General features: G+C 35.0%; 1 protein-coding gene across 3 annotated transcripts in view; it reads right to left on the bottom strand.

Annotated features, from left to right (window-relative positions):
* The window catches only part of RTN4 (reticulon 4), a 73,533-nt gene that overhangs the window by 10,498 nt on the left and 45,877 nt on the right, over positions 1–17,158 (bottom strand). For 2 of the 3 annotated variants that reach the window (XM_019662105.1, XM_019662106.1), the window contains 2 exons: positions 4,474–4,681; positions 120–258 (listed from right to left, as the gene is read on the bottom strand). In XM_019662105.1, coding sequence (XP_019517650.1) covers positions 120–258; positions 4,474–4,681 — 347 coding nt within the window. Of the gene's footprint in view, positions 1–119; positions 259–4,473; positions 4,682–12,351; positions 12,673–17,158 lie in introns of those variants that run through there. The other variant, XM_019662107.1, reaches the window with a different exon arrangement.

Below are 17,158 nucleotides of genomic sequence, written 5' to 3'. Positions count from 1 at the left end.
ACTATAACATGATTTCATTGCATCTTTATCATTCATTTTAATTTAGAAAAAGAGTTTGACACTAACTCTTTCAATATTAAATTCTGGGTATGTAAAAAATGAAAAGTAAATAAACTTACCTTCAGAGAATCAACTAAATCATCAACTAAGAAGAGGCGCCTGAGTTCTTTTATTGTGCAGTTCACATGACCAAGGGCAGAATTACTGTATTTCTGAACCAACTCCTCAGATATAGCAACTTCAGATTTCAAATATGCCCTAGAAAACACAACACATCATAACTGTCACTGATTGGAGTGATTTCCTCTGGATGTCTGTCATTCAACAATTACATATCTATAAAAGTAGACATTAATAAAAAATTTTACTATAAAAGCCTTCTGTTTCCAAATGAAGCATGATGTAAAAATTCACCAAGCAAAGGGTAGTCATTGATATGTACTGTCAGCTGACGAGCATAGAAAAAAGGATATGCTTTGAAGCTCGACTGACCTGAATCTGAATCTTAAGCTCTGCCACCTGGCTATGTAACTTTGAAAAGTTAGTCTTCCCTCTAAACTTCAGTTTCCTCATTTATAAAATGGAGATTATCACAAAGATTCAATGAGTAAAGTACTGATCACAAATCAGATACAAAGACGTACTCAATAAATGGTAGTCATTATTATGGATTTTTTTTTCAAGTTGACATCAAGTTTTCCAAACAAAGATCCTATTCATTTCCAAATACTACACTCTCTCAGCCTAATCTTGAGGGAAAACTGCCCAAAATGTCAAGTCCCAGATGGTGAAATGGCTGTCAAAAGTATAGCAGCAATCCCAGTAAAACATAATAGTTACTGTCCATTTAGATGCCCTAATCTATACTGAGATAGCTGGAATTGTTAAATTTAAGAAGACAACTCTAACGGGGGTGGAGTGGGGGGGCGGGTCAAGTCTGCAGGAATGAAAATGAAAGGAATTGCTTCATTAGTTATCGTTTCAAAGAAGCCATCTTATTTTGGCAGAGTAGAGCCAAATCAGAATTCAGTCCTTCCTCATCACTTACTTCCCCATGTCAGTGGACATTAATTACTTACACTAGAAATAACAGTCTTCTTTGATTAACTCCTTTTCTCCATAGTTTTACCTCTGCAATATGCCCCAAATGTCTCCTCGTTTCTATATTCACTATGCAAACACTCTAGTTGAAGTGCTCATTATTTATAAATTGGAATATTCTATCAGTTTCCAAACAAGTCTCTGTCTCCATCCTAATCCAGTCCCTTCAGCCAGTGGCACATTAGTTTTATTCCAGCTATCTTAGATAGTGCTATTTAGGTTGAACTCAGGTGGGAGTTCGGAGACCTGCTATTACCTAGCTATGTAACCTTGCAAAAGGCATTTAACTTCTTTGGGTCATAGTTCCAATTCTGTATAAAATTAGAGAAATACATCTTCCGAAATCCCATCGGGCTCACATATTCTGTGATTCCATGGTCCCAACTTTCAACCAGAGCACTCCTAAATCTTTCCAACCTTATTTCCCACTACTTACTCTGTTGCAACCAAAAATGAGCCATTCATCAAACATTTTCAATCTTAGTAACTTTGTTAATCATAGTTTGCCCAATCCACCTTTGGTGACAGCATATCCAGCCAGTAAGCACCACCTCAAATCCCACCCATACATGAAGCCTCCTCTGCTTTCTTTTCTCCAAGACCCTACTTTGCAACTCTAACGATGCTTTCGTATGTATTCTTCTTACAGTGCTTTCCATATCCAGCCTTGAAATATGGACATATGTATATCTGTACATTCTTCGTAATAGGGTATAAACTCTTAAGGACCAGGAATATATTTTTACTAGTACAATGATCTAGCACACAGTTTGTTATTATTAACCAACAAATATTAATTTATTATCAAGTTAATAATGGTCAAAGATTTACAAATTCCCATAAATCAGCAATAATTGATTTATGCAGCTTTCAGAAATACAGAAAAGTGGCTGATATAACTTTGGTGTTCTGGTTTTGCTTTTGCTGGAGACAAGATGCCTGGCCAGCAAGCGTGAAGGCAGCACTCTCCGTCAATGACGTCCTGTGGGATTTTACATTCATTCAACATATATCTATGTGACTTTAATGCACTGCCGTAGCTCTTTTTCAATGACCAAAGGTATTACATATTCACTGTATGATATCATCTTCACAAGTACGACTGGAGAACTTGGGAAAACTGTCCAACAGGCTTAAACTGGCATGCTGACTGAATTTACAATGATTATAATGACTTAGCCTTTGAGCTAAGAATAAAGTGTTTCTAAGAAAATAAAGAATATAGAAATCAATCACTAGCTTTTTCCAAAAGTCTTCTTTAAAATCCAACGATGTATAAAATTTATATTGTAGATAATTTAGAAGTTTTGGTTTGACAATATTAACTATTTCAATATAACTAATTAAAAATCATATTCCTTTATGATTTGCTGCATGACATTGGCCCTGCCATTTTGAAGCGGCAATTCCAAGTTAATGTACTGCAAGTGTGTTTCCTCCTCTGTAAGATGGGAGTGACACCATCTATCTCATCGAGTTGTGAAGAAAATTAAGGCTGTACATAAAAGGCCAGACACATAAGAACCATTTAATAAATGTTGGTCTCTCCCCAAAACTTATGTAACATCATTACTTCATCAATATGGAGAGAATGCTAGACAGAAGCAACAAGCAAAATAATTTAATAGGTCTCTTGTAAAGTTCAAAAATCAATTTAGGTTTACCCAGTAACATCAACTTGATAATGTTCTAGATAGTTTGCATACTCATTTGTGACCAAATAGATACTTGTCTTGCCAGAATAGTTTTTAAATGTTCACAACCCTTATTTGAAAAAAAATGATGTTGTATACAAAACAATTAGAGAACATTTCAAAGCCATACTAAGTGTAACAGGAAATGAATTTTCACGTCATTTTGAGCCAGTTAGGGAAGGCTCTTCAAAGAGCTGGGTCTTGAAAGCAAACACAGAACCAAATAAAGCGTATGTATGATAGATTTGGGCATCTGGGGAGCTAAAAAGGCAGCATGAAAATGGGCACAAAATCCCTAGAAGGGGTAAATGAGAGACAAGACAAAGATATCTGGATTTCATCCTATCATGAACAGAAAGCCCCTATGCCTAAAAATAAGGTGCTATTTGAGAAAAATTAATCTGACAGCATCTGTAAGAGTAAAAAAGTAATCTGAGGTAGCCAGAAGCCAAAGTGGTAACAAATGAAGTCCAGCCAGGGGTAGGCAAACTTTTTCTGTAAAAAGCTAGTACTTTAGGCTTTGAATTTCATTATGGTCTCTGTCACAACTACTTAACTCTGCTACGAAAGCATGTAAGCAGATAAGTAACTGAGTATGGCTGTGTTCCAATAAAACTTTATTTACAAAAGCTGGAAGCAGACTGGATTCGGCCCATGACTGTAGTTTATGGACACCTAGTGTAGACTGAGGACGCACGGAAAACAACAAAATTTAGTTATTTTCTTTACATGAGATGGAAATAAAAGATTACATAAAAACTGGGAGCCTGAAATTAGGATAACAGTGGTGCTACTGATACAGACTGACAAGTTTGAGAAAAAAGGTTCATTTAAAGGCATGATGAGTTAGTGGTTGTCAGGGGCTGGGTGGGGAATGATTGCTAATGGGTACAAAGTATCTTTTTGATGTGATGAAAATGTCTAGAATTAGGATGGTGATGGTTGTTCAATTCTGCGAATATACTAAAACCACTATTTTATAATATGTGAATTATATTCCAATTTTTAAAAAGGTAAAAAACATGCTGAGCATGAAGTGAGGGCAGAAGACTCAAGATAAGGTGTGTCCCATTAGCAATTAGATATATAATGCTAGCGTGTATGAGTAAAAAAAATAAGGGCAGATGATGATAATTTAGAGACATGCAGATGCTGAAATAAAGGAGCTCTCCAAAGGATAATACAAAAATAACGCCTTAAGAAATGAGAAGAAAAAACTAGATAAAGAAGAAATGGTAAGAAAAGATACAGGCATGATGAGAAAGCAGAACAGAAAAAAGTACTATTGGACAGAAAGGTATTTCTAGTATCAGATAGCATAAAATGTAAGCAATAACAAAATGTAACTCTCATCAACCTTAACCATGTTAAAAAGATATAGCTTCCATCAAAGTAAAATTAGATAACCGATACCTACTTCTAATAAATAAATATTACTAATATGTAGTATAGTTAGGCTAGTGCTATATAAATCCAGGTTTTTCCATCATGAGCCTATGAAATGACCTTCAGCAAATCTCAAAAGCAGATGCTCTTGGTCTAGCTTTTTAACAAAAATTTGCAATTATCTTTAAGCAGTAAAACAATGCCTGTAACTCTACTGATAGTAGAATGAAGTCTCTACCCCAATCCTGTTTACAGTGTTGCCAAAGTGCGCCTTGTTTCCCAGACATCTCACCTGAATGGGTGGCCTTCATCTGATTTCTGGATAGCTTGGATCACACCCTTATACACCCTAAAGCTGATAGTCACAGAGAGCAGGGCCAGGGCAATGTAGGCCGTTACACTCACAATGCTGAATACTGTCAGGGAAAGGAGCAGGAACAGGCTGGCACCAAACACCACTCCAGTCTTCTTAATGTCTCTCCAGTACAGGAGGTCAACAACTACAAATGGAAAAAGAAGAAATCTGAAATTAGAACGTTAGTTTATCCGTTTGGATTCGACACATGTATATTTTGCTCCACCCACAAAAAATAAAAAGGTATCTAGATAAAGTGAAACCCAAACCTAAAATGTTACAGAAAGATTAACTTTATAAACTACAATACATTTTAAACCGCTCTAAGCTGTATATTAGTATAATACCTGCATCTATTTCTATTTACTATAAAATGCTTTTCATGGAAATCTATTTCCCACATGTCCAAATCATTCTGGCTATAAAAGAATATTAAATCTCTCAAACCGAACATAGCAGACTTCTAATCCAAAACAAGAGTTTTCTTAAAAATCATCTTGAGGTCATCTTCATACAATGCATGACAATATACTCAAAGCAATAGAAAGAACATCTTAACACAGTCACTAAAGATGAGATCCTTCAGTGACACAAAAATATATTTCTCTGCAGAAAAACCACTAATTCAAAAAATGCTGAGAAATTTCAACTACTGAAAACTACACATACGAGTTTTACAGCTCTGCTTTTAAGAGATCTCTCTTTAAGAAACTCAACATTAAGTTGAAACTTAAACTGGCTATCATTAAAACAAAAATTTCCCACAAAGCAAAAGACAGAGAAAAACAGCCTTTAGATTACCTGAAAAGCTACTTCCCTCTAGGAGTAGATAAATATAGGTAATACCATAAAAATTTAGGTGTCAAAAAAAAGAAAAACTGAATGTGTTACACCGTTATATAATGTTTATTAATAGTAAGGAGTCAAAACCGAACTTAGCAAGTTTGTTCTTGGCCTACGGTGGGTCACAGGGCCACAGTGGGGATCAAGTAACCACAGATCTGTGGTCTCAAGATCGGGTCATGTACAACCTGAGGAGAATCCTGCAGTGTGCCAAAGGGCTCCCAAATTCACAAGCAAAACCTAACTCATCTCTCTGTGGACTGTGAATTGGTGTGTGTGTTGGGGGGTGGGGGGTGGAATGCATGCTTATAGTAAAATAAACATGGATATACTCATTTTAAATACCTGTTAATTTTTAAGATAAAGGAGGTGACAAAGAAAAATCACATTTCTAGGCTCTGCTTTAGTCTTGATCCCCAGGTCCTCTAAGGTACCTGGACTTTCCTTTACTCTTATGGGTACTTCTGTGGGGAAGTTATGTATATGAAATGTAAAATGCTAGTTATTACTATGAAACCCTGAATTCCTGTTAGCATATATGTGAATACTGATTAAGATATTTTAAATGCCTAGCTCAATGTCTGGCACAGAACAGGAATTCAACAACATTTATTATGTTTAGGGAATATTTATTCCATTCTGCTATATGTGATTTGATTTGAATGCTATTAATTTAAAATTCTATTATGATTTAACACTTTGTTTTCAAACCCTGTTTCAACGGTTTATTCAAATTTTCCCCATCTCAAGTTCGTTCCAACCCTGCCTAAGAACAACTTCATCAGTTTTTTTCTATTCAACTAGATTCTACTATTGTACCAATATGCTAGGACAACTGCAAACTCACCAGAACTGAAATAGCATATCTATGCTGTAAAAATGGCATCATGAATGTCATATTGAATAAAGAGATAACAGCAATGCTAATAGTTTTCTGACCTTCAGCAAACGTGAGTTGATACTGTTCAAGAAACTCAACCTAGCACACTCAATTAGAAAACCTCAGCCATGGGTACCCAGACTTTTCTTCAAGGCCCTGTCCAACTCTAAAGCACTACAATTCTAGGGAGACGATAAGACATACAATGTCAATAAAATTATAAAGTAAATATTGCACTGTTGTGAGAATTCAGAAAAGGAAAAAATCAAACAAACAAAACAAAACACAAAAAACACAACAAAACCTGGAGGAAATTTTAAAAGACTTTGTGAAAGACAAAATGAGCTGGGTCTTGAAGAATGGGTAGGATCTAGAAAACCTAACAGTGCAGGCCTAATTAGAAGTCTGCAGGCAATGGTTCTAAGAATTAATGTAGGTTTTAAAAACAGGGTACAGTGAGAGGTCAGGGGAAGCAATGATAAAGACAGCCCCTGGGAACATAACCCCTGGGAGGCTCCCCAGGCCCCAGCCATGGCTTATGTAAGACAGACAGCACTTAGGTGCTGGAGCTGATCACCTATATTCAAATACTGGCTCTGTAATTTACTAGCTGTGTGACCTCAGGAATTCACTAAATCCCTTTACACTTCAGTTTCTTCATCTATAAAATGTGTATATAAAATAGGAATGATCNTTTCCAAGAATGTATGCAGCATAGGGTTCAAGGCCAGGAGTAAACCTGGCTTCACACCAGAGCTTTCAGCCTTTTACTTTATTGAGAAGTTGTGGAGTCAATGAGGAGACCCAGTGATGAAGCCACCACTGTTTTCTGCCTTCAAGAAATTTACAATCTGGAAAAAAGAGCCAAGATATAAATAACTGTAATAGAAGGCACAAAATAAAAACCAAGAGATGGCAGTTGTGAGGAACCCTGGATCACCTCCACCTGAGAGAACACCTCAGTGAGGACTGGGCCTGTGATAAGTACAACTGGGCAAAAGGAAACAGGGCGAAGGGCATCCTAAAGACAGAGAGAAACACAAGTAAATGCAAAAACCAGGCATGTTGAAGGAACAAGTTTTTCAATGTGGCTAGAGACAAAGTAAGAGAGATGGGGTTATAAAGCTTGGGACTAGGCCATGGGTGCCTTTTAGAAGTCCAGGATAGACAGTATAAACTCTATTTGAAAAGTAAAGAAAAAAACCCCTGAGTTCTATGGTTGCAGCCACACAGGACTTAGTGGAAAACCAATCAGGAGCCCTGGTGAGGAGTTAGGAGTACCCAGACTTGGGTAAAGAAAGAAAACCACAAGGATAGTTCCACCATTGCTCCCATTACTTATCCACACAGGACACTAAACCATATATAGGAGAAAACATTTGCAAAATTCTTTTTAAATATAAACCTGGTTCTCATCAAGTAATTTACTTAAAACTGACAACATCGCCATCTCAGAAAGAGTTAAAACCATCAGGAATGCGTATGTAATATTTAATCTTGGCTGAGGTTTCAGGACAGACACTCCTATAACACAGATTGCTCAAAATAATTTGTACAATCTTTCTGGAGGGCAGTTTTGCAACATGAACCAAAAGCCTAAATACTATCACCCAGCAATTTATTTGGAAATAATCACGAGTAAAAAACAAAGGTATATTCAATTGTACTTATTTTAGCATTGTTTATACTTGCAAAAACTTTAGGAATAACCTGAATATTTAACTATGGAATTAATACTACATACTTAGAATACTGTAGTCATTAAAACAATGTGGAATATTTTTAAAATGAAAGGTGTTTCCCCATTAGTGGAAGAAAGATTATTACAGAAAACAATGTACCATATTTACCCCCCAACACATACACGCTGTTAAAAATATACAACAAAACCACTCTGTATGAAGTGATGATTGCCTAAACATTGGGTTTCAACTAAATTTAGAATTGCAAGCAGGAGCCTTCCTCCAATCAACAAGTCTCTCCATTGGTTAATGCCAAGTTCCTTTCTCAGGCATTTTTTGGCATATTCCCAGGGGTTAAGAAAGACATTTATTTTAAGCAGCAAGACCCCTGATCCCCTCTACCTGAATGTCAGTGTGTGCATACACCTATACCCATATACTCTGTAATCTTAAGCTTTCAAAGAAATGGAAAGTGGCTTATTGAAAGTTAAGGTCAGGGGCCCTTCCAGGAACCTCTGCAAGGAAGTATGCTCCAGGAATTGTCCAAAGCCAGTTTGTCCTAAGGTATAGTCAAACTGAACTCTAGTGCTAGAGAAACATTTCTGGCCCTACCCTACAGAAACTTCTCTCAAAGGTCACCTATAGCATGGTAACTGCCAAATCCAAAAAGCACCAGTAAAAATGCATAGTGTTATACACATTTCTAAAATTCAACAGGGTCTACCACCATTTCTCAGTTTTCATATTCAACAGCTTCTCTGCAGTGTTGAACCACTCACTTTTTGAAAATTCTCTTCCCCCTTAATATCAGTTAAACTATAATATTCTCTTTCACTGCTCTGACTATAACGCCCTGTCTTTCCTGGTGCTGTGCATCTCCACATTGCAGGTTTTATGCTCTTCTTCCTTAATCTTGAGTTTTCTATGAAAACACAGTAGTCCGGACTTATCCATGGTTTTGCTTTCCATGGTGTCAGTTACCTGCAGTCAATCGCAGTGCAGAGCCAGAATGCACTGAGCCTGCAGAAAGACTTCAGCACGGGGTCCCCAGAACAAGTGACCACATTCCCATCACTTTTATTACTGTATAGTGTTATAATTGTTCAATTTTATTACCAGCTATTGTTAATCAAGTCTTACTGTNTACTACTTCATTATTCCTAGACATCAGATAATCAACTTGTATTGGTTTACACTTCATTCACCAATAGTTTCAACAGGTCAGCAAAACACAATCTATATTCTGACTATGAACTGAAAATATTCTGCGCATTAGTGGCAAACCGATCAACAAATATATTAAGCAATCACTATCATTAAGTCAAGATCTCAGTGGTTTGGATGGGAGACGTTGGCACCTTTCTTCACCAGTGAACTACCAACCTCAAAGGTAGCAGTTGTCCACAACAGGGTTATTCAGTCTCTCCATGGAAGCAGAACACTACCCTAAATCTGATATCCCTGCGTATTGAAGGCCATGTGAGAAAATGTACATGGTAACCAGCTTTCTTGACTTTTAAAAAATGTCTTGCATTGGTTAATGCCCCTAACACAACAGGTATGTAATGAAAGCAGCAGCTCTTTGGTTATCGCTAAATTTAAGACAACCACTCATTCAAAAATAGAGGAACTACTTACTGAGAAGGGGACAAAGTCTACGTTGGAATCCCAGTTCCTCACCTGCTGGAAAAAAGATCTTCCTTGTGGAATTGTATAATACAAATAAGAAAGTTAGCTCAGTGTCTGAAACACTGTAGGACCTCAGAAGCATTATCCTTACTATATAATTTACTATGTAAACTTGGGAAAGTTACTTAATGTCTTTAGACTTAAATTTTGTCATCCATAAAATGATTTTTCAGATTATGGTTAAGACTAAATGAGATGAATAGGTGAAAGTGCTTGTGCTTAGTTGTCCATAAATGGCAGTCTCCCTTTTTCAGGTAAAATGAGAATTCAGCTTTTCTCAGAATTTCAAAATTCTCAAGTTAAAAACCTCCTAAACAGAGAGAATGAAAACCTAAAATTGAAAGCAAACTGAAACAATCTAACTGTATTTCAAATGAATTTTATAACCACACTAAAGGTGGGGAAAGGGAAAAGGAAGAGGGGGTGGGGGAAACTAATCCAAGTCACTTGTCTGTGACCACACACATTCAATCTTGGGCAGGGCTGGGAGAGAGAGATTTGCAAAATGATCCTGAATTCTTTTATTATGTTTATTATAATATTAGTGAGCATTCTAAAACTATTTTAGATGTATTCAAGGGTTAAACAAATGAGTTAAATGTATTGGTGGTGTTAGGAGCCAGGGATCCTTCTCACTATAAAATGACCATACAAACATGAAATGAGGGAAGAAAGAATCCTCTGGGAATGGATTAGAATTGGAGGTATCTGTGGAAACTCATGATTTCCTAAGTATGTGTATGTGCTTACATTTATTTATATGTATGCATATATAAGCTTTTCTTAGCTTTATCCACTGAAAGGGCTAAAATGGAAAGCTTCCAAAGTAGCAAGGAGCACAATTACATCCAACTCTTGATCTCTAATACCATTCCCCTCTAAAAGGAATCGGGGATGNCCTAACTCCTTTCCAAAGGGTACCAAGCTCTAAAATTACCTACATACTCTCTCGGTTCTTCTTCTCCTCCTCATATCTCAAATAAAAAATCTCATATGCTTAGTGTACTTACCTCATTAGTAGGAAAATTATACGATTAAATCAATTCCTAAAAAATAAAAAAATGTGTGTGTGTGTGTGTGCGTGTGTTTGGTTTGAATCTAAGTGGAAGGATTTCAGACAGTAGAGGGCTATTTTGGAATAGGCAGCAATATGTAAGCTCTAAGATTGCCCCAGCCAGCTCTCCCAAGATCTTCCCCTTTTCCATTTCTTCCCTTCCTCTACTTCTGAATCCCAGAACTCAACTTTCTATTTTGCTTGTTTTCTTTACAATGTTTAGAGATAAAGGGAAATAAGGTGGAAGAGGGGCAGTCATTTGGATTGAAAGTGCTGTTCTCTGAGTTGGGGATTGCTCATATAGCTAAAGTAATGATTTCTACTTTGTGGCAATAGAGAGCAGGGTTCTTTTTTAAAAATAAAACAATTATAGCTACACAGTAGTTTTAAACTTACTTCAAAATTTAATTATTCTGAGGTATACAAAAGTATGAAATGAAACATACGTTTCATTAACTGAAAGGTATTAAACAATGCTGTTTAATATCATATGCTGTAAGATATTGCCCTCTATGGACTAAATTATAGCACTTCAATATTAACTACTGAATTGAACCTTAAGACATGGAGAAAGACTTTAGTCTAGAAAATGAATGACAATACAAGTTAAAATGGCAAAGAATAACGAGCATTTTATAGTCTATAAGGAATTTCATATGAACTTCTAAAAATGAATATTAAACTCCGTAAAGAAATTCAAAGTGTTCAATGAAAACTATATAAATGCTGACTTATGTTATAATCTAAAGTAAATATACAGCTATTCCAAAAGATCCAAAGCATTTTAAATTTAGCATTAAAACATTGTCATTAAGCTCTGAACAAATCTTTTAAAACTTTTCATTAAAGTGCACAGGTTTGAGGCAATCTCTAAGGTCATTTCACAATGTTTGTAATAGCATGATTCAAGCATTTGTTTGACTCAGTACCATGTGTCAAAATTGAAAATCCTTTTATAAAATCATTTTTAAAGTCATTTTTAGTGTGAAGCAAATACCCACAGCTCACTACATTTCTCTTCCCCACTGAATATATTCCATATGGTCAATTATAGAGCATCCCATAGACCTCATTTTCTATCTACAACACTAGATGGCACCAATGCCCACAGTACAGTTGATTGTCCAACCCAGGGTATGCAATCTGACAAAAACTGGGTTCTCATTTTCTGTGTTCCCTAGGATTGTTGCCTGGTGTTAGAGAACTAGATGAGAGAGTATGATGGTAAGAGGAAAACACCACCAACAACAAGAGCATGTGAGACAAAATATCTATGACCAGAATTCAAAATCAATTTTAAACAGATCAGAATTAAATGTAAAAATGAAACTATAAGTGAATAATATAGTTAGACTTTCCTACGTGAAGATTAAAAATGTGAAGATTAAAAGTAAAAAAAAAANATGTGCAAGATTAAATAATATAATCTAATTAACGACAGGACTGCAAAGACTAAATCGAATGCCAGAGAAACAGAGCAGAATGACATTTTCTCATATATAACCAAATGTAAAAACACATTCGAAATAGCTGTTTTAATTCTTTACTCTTCAACCAGTCATAGGTTTCATTTTCAATCCAAAATATATCTAAATTGCAAAACTTGTTCATAGAAATTACTGGTCACATAAAAAAAGAATTGAATAGAAGGTAAAAAACAGATATACCCTTGTCCTTCCAATTTTTCTTCTGACCGTCCATCTCTTATCACAATCTGCCCTCCGGATGCAATTATCAATCATGCATACCAACAGAAAAGCTGTAACTGCAGAAATCTACCCCCTGAGACATGAAATATCCGTTTCCAGGCGAAGTCTGCAGTCTCCTCTGCTGCACAACTGCAGCAGGACTGAAGTCACCTGACGTCTTCTGGGTGTGGAGCAGTCTGACGCAGTGAAATCTGTAACTAGGCTACTAATACTCAGGCACTACTGCCTTCCTTCTGCCTGTTTATTGTTCCAGGCTTTTGCTTGTTGCCCATACCAAATGGAGCTACTTCTGCAGGGGGAAGGACTGGCTACAAAAAGAAAGAAAAGAGGGCGGTTCTCTTGGCAGAATTAACCACTGGATATTTGAAATGCACTTAAAGTCATGTGCAGTTTGAGGTTTTTTTTGTTTTTTATTGTTGATAAGTGGGTGAATTATGCTGCTGGTTTGGGGTTTTATTTAAAACTCTAAAATCAGTAGTTACCTGGGAAGATAAAAATAGACTGATCCAAAGAAGGGTAATAGCTTAAATGTTAAGCCTGGGAAATCCTGAGTCTCTTCTCACTTTCTCCTAAGTTTTTTAAGACTTAAAGCATTCAGCACTTTGCACCCTTTGGAGGGTATAAGCAGAGAATCATAAAGTCAAATTATTAATGTTTATTGAATATATGCTACTTCAACAGGAAAAAGTTTTTATTCAGTCTCATCTTTCTAATGCAATGTTATTTTTTCCTTCTTTTACAATTATGGAAATTCAGAGACAAATATACACTTATTCTTAATCATCACCTGCTCTAATTCAATCTTTCAATAAATATCTATTAGACATCACTGCAGGTACTATTAATAGACTCTTGGCTCGAGGAGAGAGATTCATGTGCTAATTATATCATTTGCCTTGGTGAAAAGCAATAAGATCAAACTAAAATTTAACTNCTGCAAGTACTCTGTATACATTATCACTAACCACAACAACCCTATAAAGTATTTATTACCTGCATTATATACACGCGGCAACTGAGGCTTAGAAGTATTATTAAATAAATTGTGCAGGGTTATAGATTGAAATTCAGGTCTGACCATGAAGGTCTGACTCTTTCCATCATACGACATTTTGCATTTAAAGGAATGTATCAGTAAGATTTCTATCCTACTTGAGGATGCCAAGTAGTATTTCAACCTCAGTTTAAATAATTGAAAAGACAGAAGGAATTTACTAACAGTATGAGTACAGCCATATACACAGACCAATAAATTCCAGTAATATAGATTCAATGATAGGAGTTAAGTCATGTTCTGTCTAAATTGCAAATTGTGTTTCCTGGAAGCTATCTAAATTGTCCCTCACTTTGAAAAATAATAAATTAAAACTATAACTAAATAGATCTAGTTATAGCTGGAGATAGAGATATATCCAAATAAAACAATACAAATCAACCACGATGCAAAATTGCAAATCTTCCTAATAATATAGAGTTTTGTATGTTTAATGTTGTGAGTGATGTTTGAGAATTACTCCAACAAAGATCCAACAGGCACTTCAAACAAAATATCTGATCCCCAAAGATTAAGAGAAGCCACTGGAAACAGTAAATAAAACCCTTGGGCATTTTTTGTAAAGGGACATTATATATGATCCATTGGGAAATTCAATCATGAAATAAAAGATGTTTTGTGCTACCAAATAATTTTGTGGTAAAAATTACACACTCCAAAAGCCCAAAAACTTGATTCATTCTCTGTTCATTCTAAGAACTTATTTACAGCTGTGATTACAAACTAAGTTTTGTTAAGAGTAAACTAAAACTTATTTTCATAACTGTTGGTTTAATGTTTCAAGATAAAGCTTTCATCAAATCTTTTTCCTTCCATTATTTGGTATAAAATTTGAGTTCACTTTAAGTAGTCCTATATTAAGTATCTTCAAGTAGAATATGTATCAATATATTGCAGAAAGGTAAAATCTACCTGTGGTTGGTTGTTTCCTAACGATAATCCAAACTTCTTTGAGCTAGAGAATCGTGAGGTTCAATAACCTCATACATGCCTCATTTGTAAGTTAATTAAATTCATCAATTTACTAAATTAGTTCATGTAGTTTTCAATACTTCCTTTAATCCCACTAATTCTATTTCCAGCTTTATTAGATGAGGACAAAAAATATAGCAGAAAATAATTCTAACTTCCTACTTCCAATTTCAAACCATTAATTTTCCCTTCACAGGAAAATTCATATATGTAGCTAATTCCATTTTCTCTAAGGTAAAGCTAAGTATCTTCTCTCTAAGCATGTTATACATACATATTCCAAGCCAATGGTTCTCCCTACCCGCACAAACTTTAGCAATCTTCAGTTATAACAAATGTCAAAATAAGGACTCTTCCTATAAAAAGTCTGTATTCCTGATAATTTTGGTAAGCATGTATTCATTTTAAATTACTAGAATTGGTAAAGACGTACACAAATAGAAACCTAAAATTACAGTATACATTGGTTCAATGTGTAATTTACTATCATTTAAATTTCACTTCTTGTTAGCATCCAAGCATTATAATAGGCGCCAAACCTTAAAAATAGGATATAACTGCTGAAAATCCTATTTTCTACAAATAAAAACTAAATAGAAAACACTGTTCAGTAACTCTTGAAAAACTTAATCAACTGCAATGAGGGGGAAACTCAAAGCAAATTACTAATACAAAAAAAAGAGATTAAAATTCATCAGTTAAACTAATTATATTTATAATCCTATAACCTGATACACCTATTATATACACTCAATATAAATGCTCACAGAATAAATGGCTAACAATACAGATAAAGAAACGAGGGAAAGTACTCACATCATTGACCAGAATAATCTAAATTATTTTAGATTTAGGTGGAAAAAATAAATGAGTGTAGTACGTATATAACAAAGAATGACTACAATTCCTTACATACCATATGTACAATTCCTTACATATGGAAAATAAAAATTTTAGCAAATCTGCTGTCTGAGAGTAGAAATTCCTAAATCTATCTCAAAGCCCAACAGACGTTCAATAATATCATTAATACTGGATAGTTTTTTAATCTTTGAGTTGCTTTGAGCTCCTTAAGTAAATGCTATATAGAATATAAGATAATGGTGAAAAGAGTATTTGAGGAGAGAAAATAGTATATTAGTGTTCATCAATACCTTACATAAATGCCTAAGAGGTGATTGGATAGAAAATTTAAAAGCCACGAAGCAGATTTTAATAGATGTATTTATACACTGTATATATATCCTTCCTTCCCACAGAAACACACACCCAGTAACATAAATCAGTATCATCCATGATAAAGCAGAAAAACAAAAATTTGGTCTCAGAATACTGCTCCAAAGATGCAAACAGAAGCACGGGCTAAATTAAATTTAGTAACATTCTTTAGTCTAAACTCTAGCAAGAGATGGGATCAATAAATAAAAAGGTAGCTTAGGGGGTACCTAACAAAACCAGAATAAGAATTCTATTCACTGCTTAAGTACCTTTCCTATAGTCAAGTATATAATACAATCCCCAAGGATGAAGAGAAATTATACTCCTGGCCCACAGCGTTCCCCCATTCTCAACAACTAACAATACCTCACTTTCTTTCATGGCTAGTGTGATAGTCTGCCATCTCTTTTGTTGCAGAGTAAGCACCATATGAAAGAAATATATACCATGTTCAGTAAGATGCCATGGTTAGACTATAAATGAATAAAATATAAAATATGGGTCATTTCAGCTTTTATATTTTTCAATCTTAGGTTGTTCGACTAAACTATAAATTGTAAAATAAAAACAAAGGCCCTATGCCACCCGCCAACTATGTGGTNAAAATTTCAACTTCATGATTAACTTGTAAGTTAATACATCATATCGCTGTTATATCATAAACGTGTTACTTTATAAACCACATGGGAAAGGACTTTAAAACTTATGTGAATTTTCACTATTATAGGGCAAATAAAAGTTGAGAATCTAGAAGCAGCAGCAAATAAGGTACACCTCAAATCTATTTTTATAGATTTATAAAATTATAAATCTGTATTTATAAAATTATAAAATTTTATAAATTTATAAAATTATAAATCTATAAAAATGTCTGGTTCATCACTTCTCGGCCTTTTGGTTAAGATCAAGTGTAAAAATGTCTGGTTCACAAAGTGCTCTAAAACAATTAACCTTCAAAATCACTACTATTGATGATAAGTTAAAACAAATGCAAATATCCTCATTACTCCTTATCATTAAAAACTACTTAGTAAAACCTGATTATGAAATAAATGGCTAGATTTGAGAGGTACGCACAACATAAATTAATGTCTAATCAAATTACCTAACAGAGTTACTGTAGCAACAGTATCAATGATTAGATAAGAATTTTTTATAATTCGTCTGACTTCTACATAGATGGATATGGTGAAAGGAAATATCAGTAGTGACTGGGTAGGATTTGAGACACTCAGAGCTTAGCACTGACTCTGCAATTGTATGGCTTTGGATGAGACCCCAATTTCTCTGGACCTCAATTTTATCATCAGTAAATAGGGCACTAGATAATTGGATGTTTTAGAAATGTTTTCCAGGTTGCTGATCTACATTCTCCACACCTCCCTTTATTTCTGAGTCAACATTTGCTGGGCACTTACATTATGCCCAACACTGTAGACTATACAACATAATCTCTTTCAATTACTAAAACCCTATGAGGCAGTCTTTCAGACACAAAGTGCGACCCAACTCTTACATGAC

The sequence above is a fragment of the Hipposideros armiger genome, unplaced genomic scaffold, assembly GCF_001890085.2.
Source record: "Hipposideros armiger isolate ML-2016 unplaced genomic scaffold, ASM189008v1 scaffold_366, whole genome shotgun sequence".
Classification (NCBI taxonomy): domain Eukaryota; kingdom Metazoa; phylum Chordata; class Mammalia; order Chiroptera; family Hipposideridae; genus Hipposideros; species Hipposideros armiger.
This window is presented reverse-complemented; position numbering and strand designations above follow the sequence as displayed.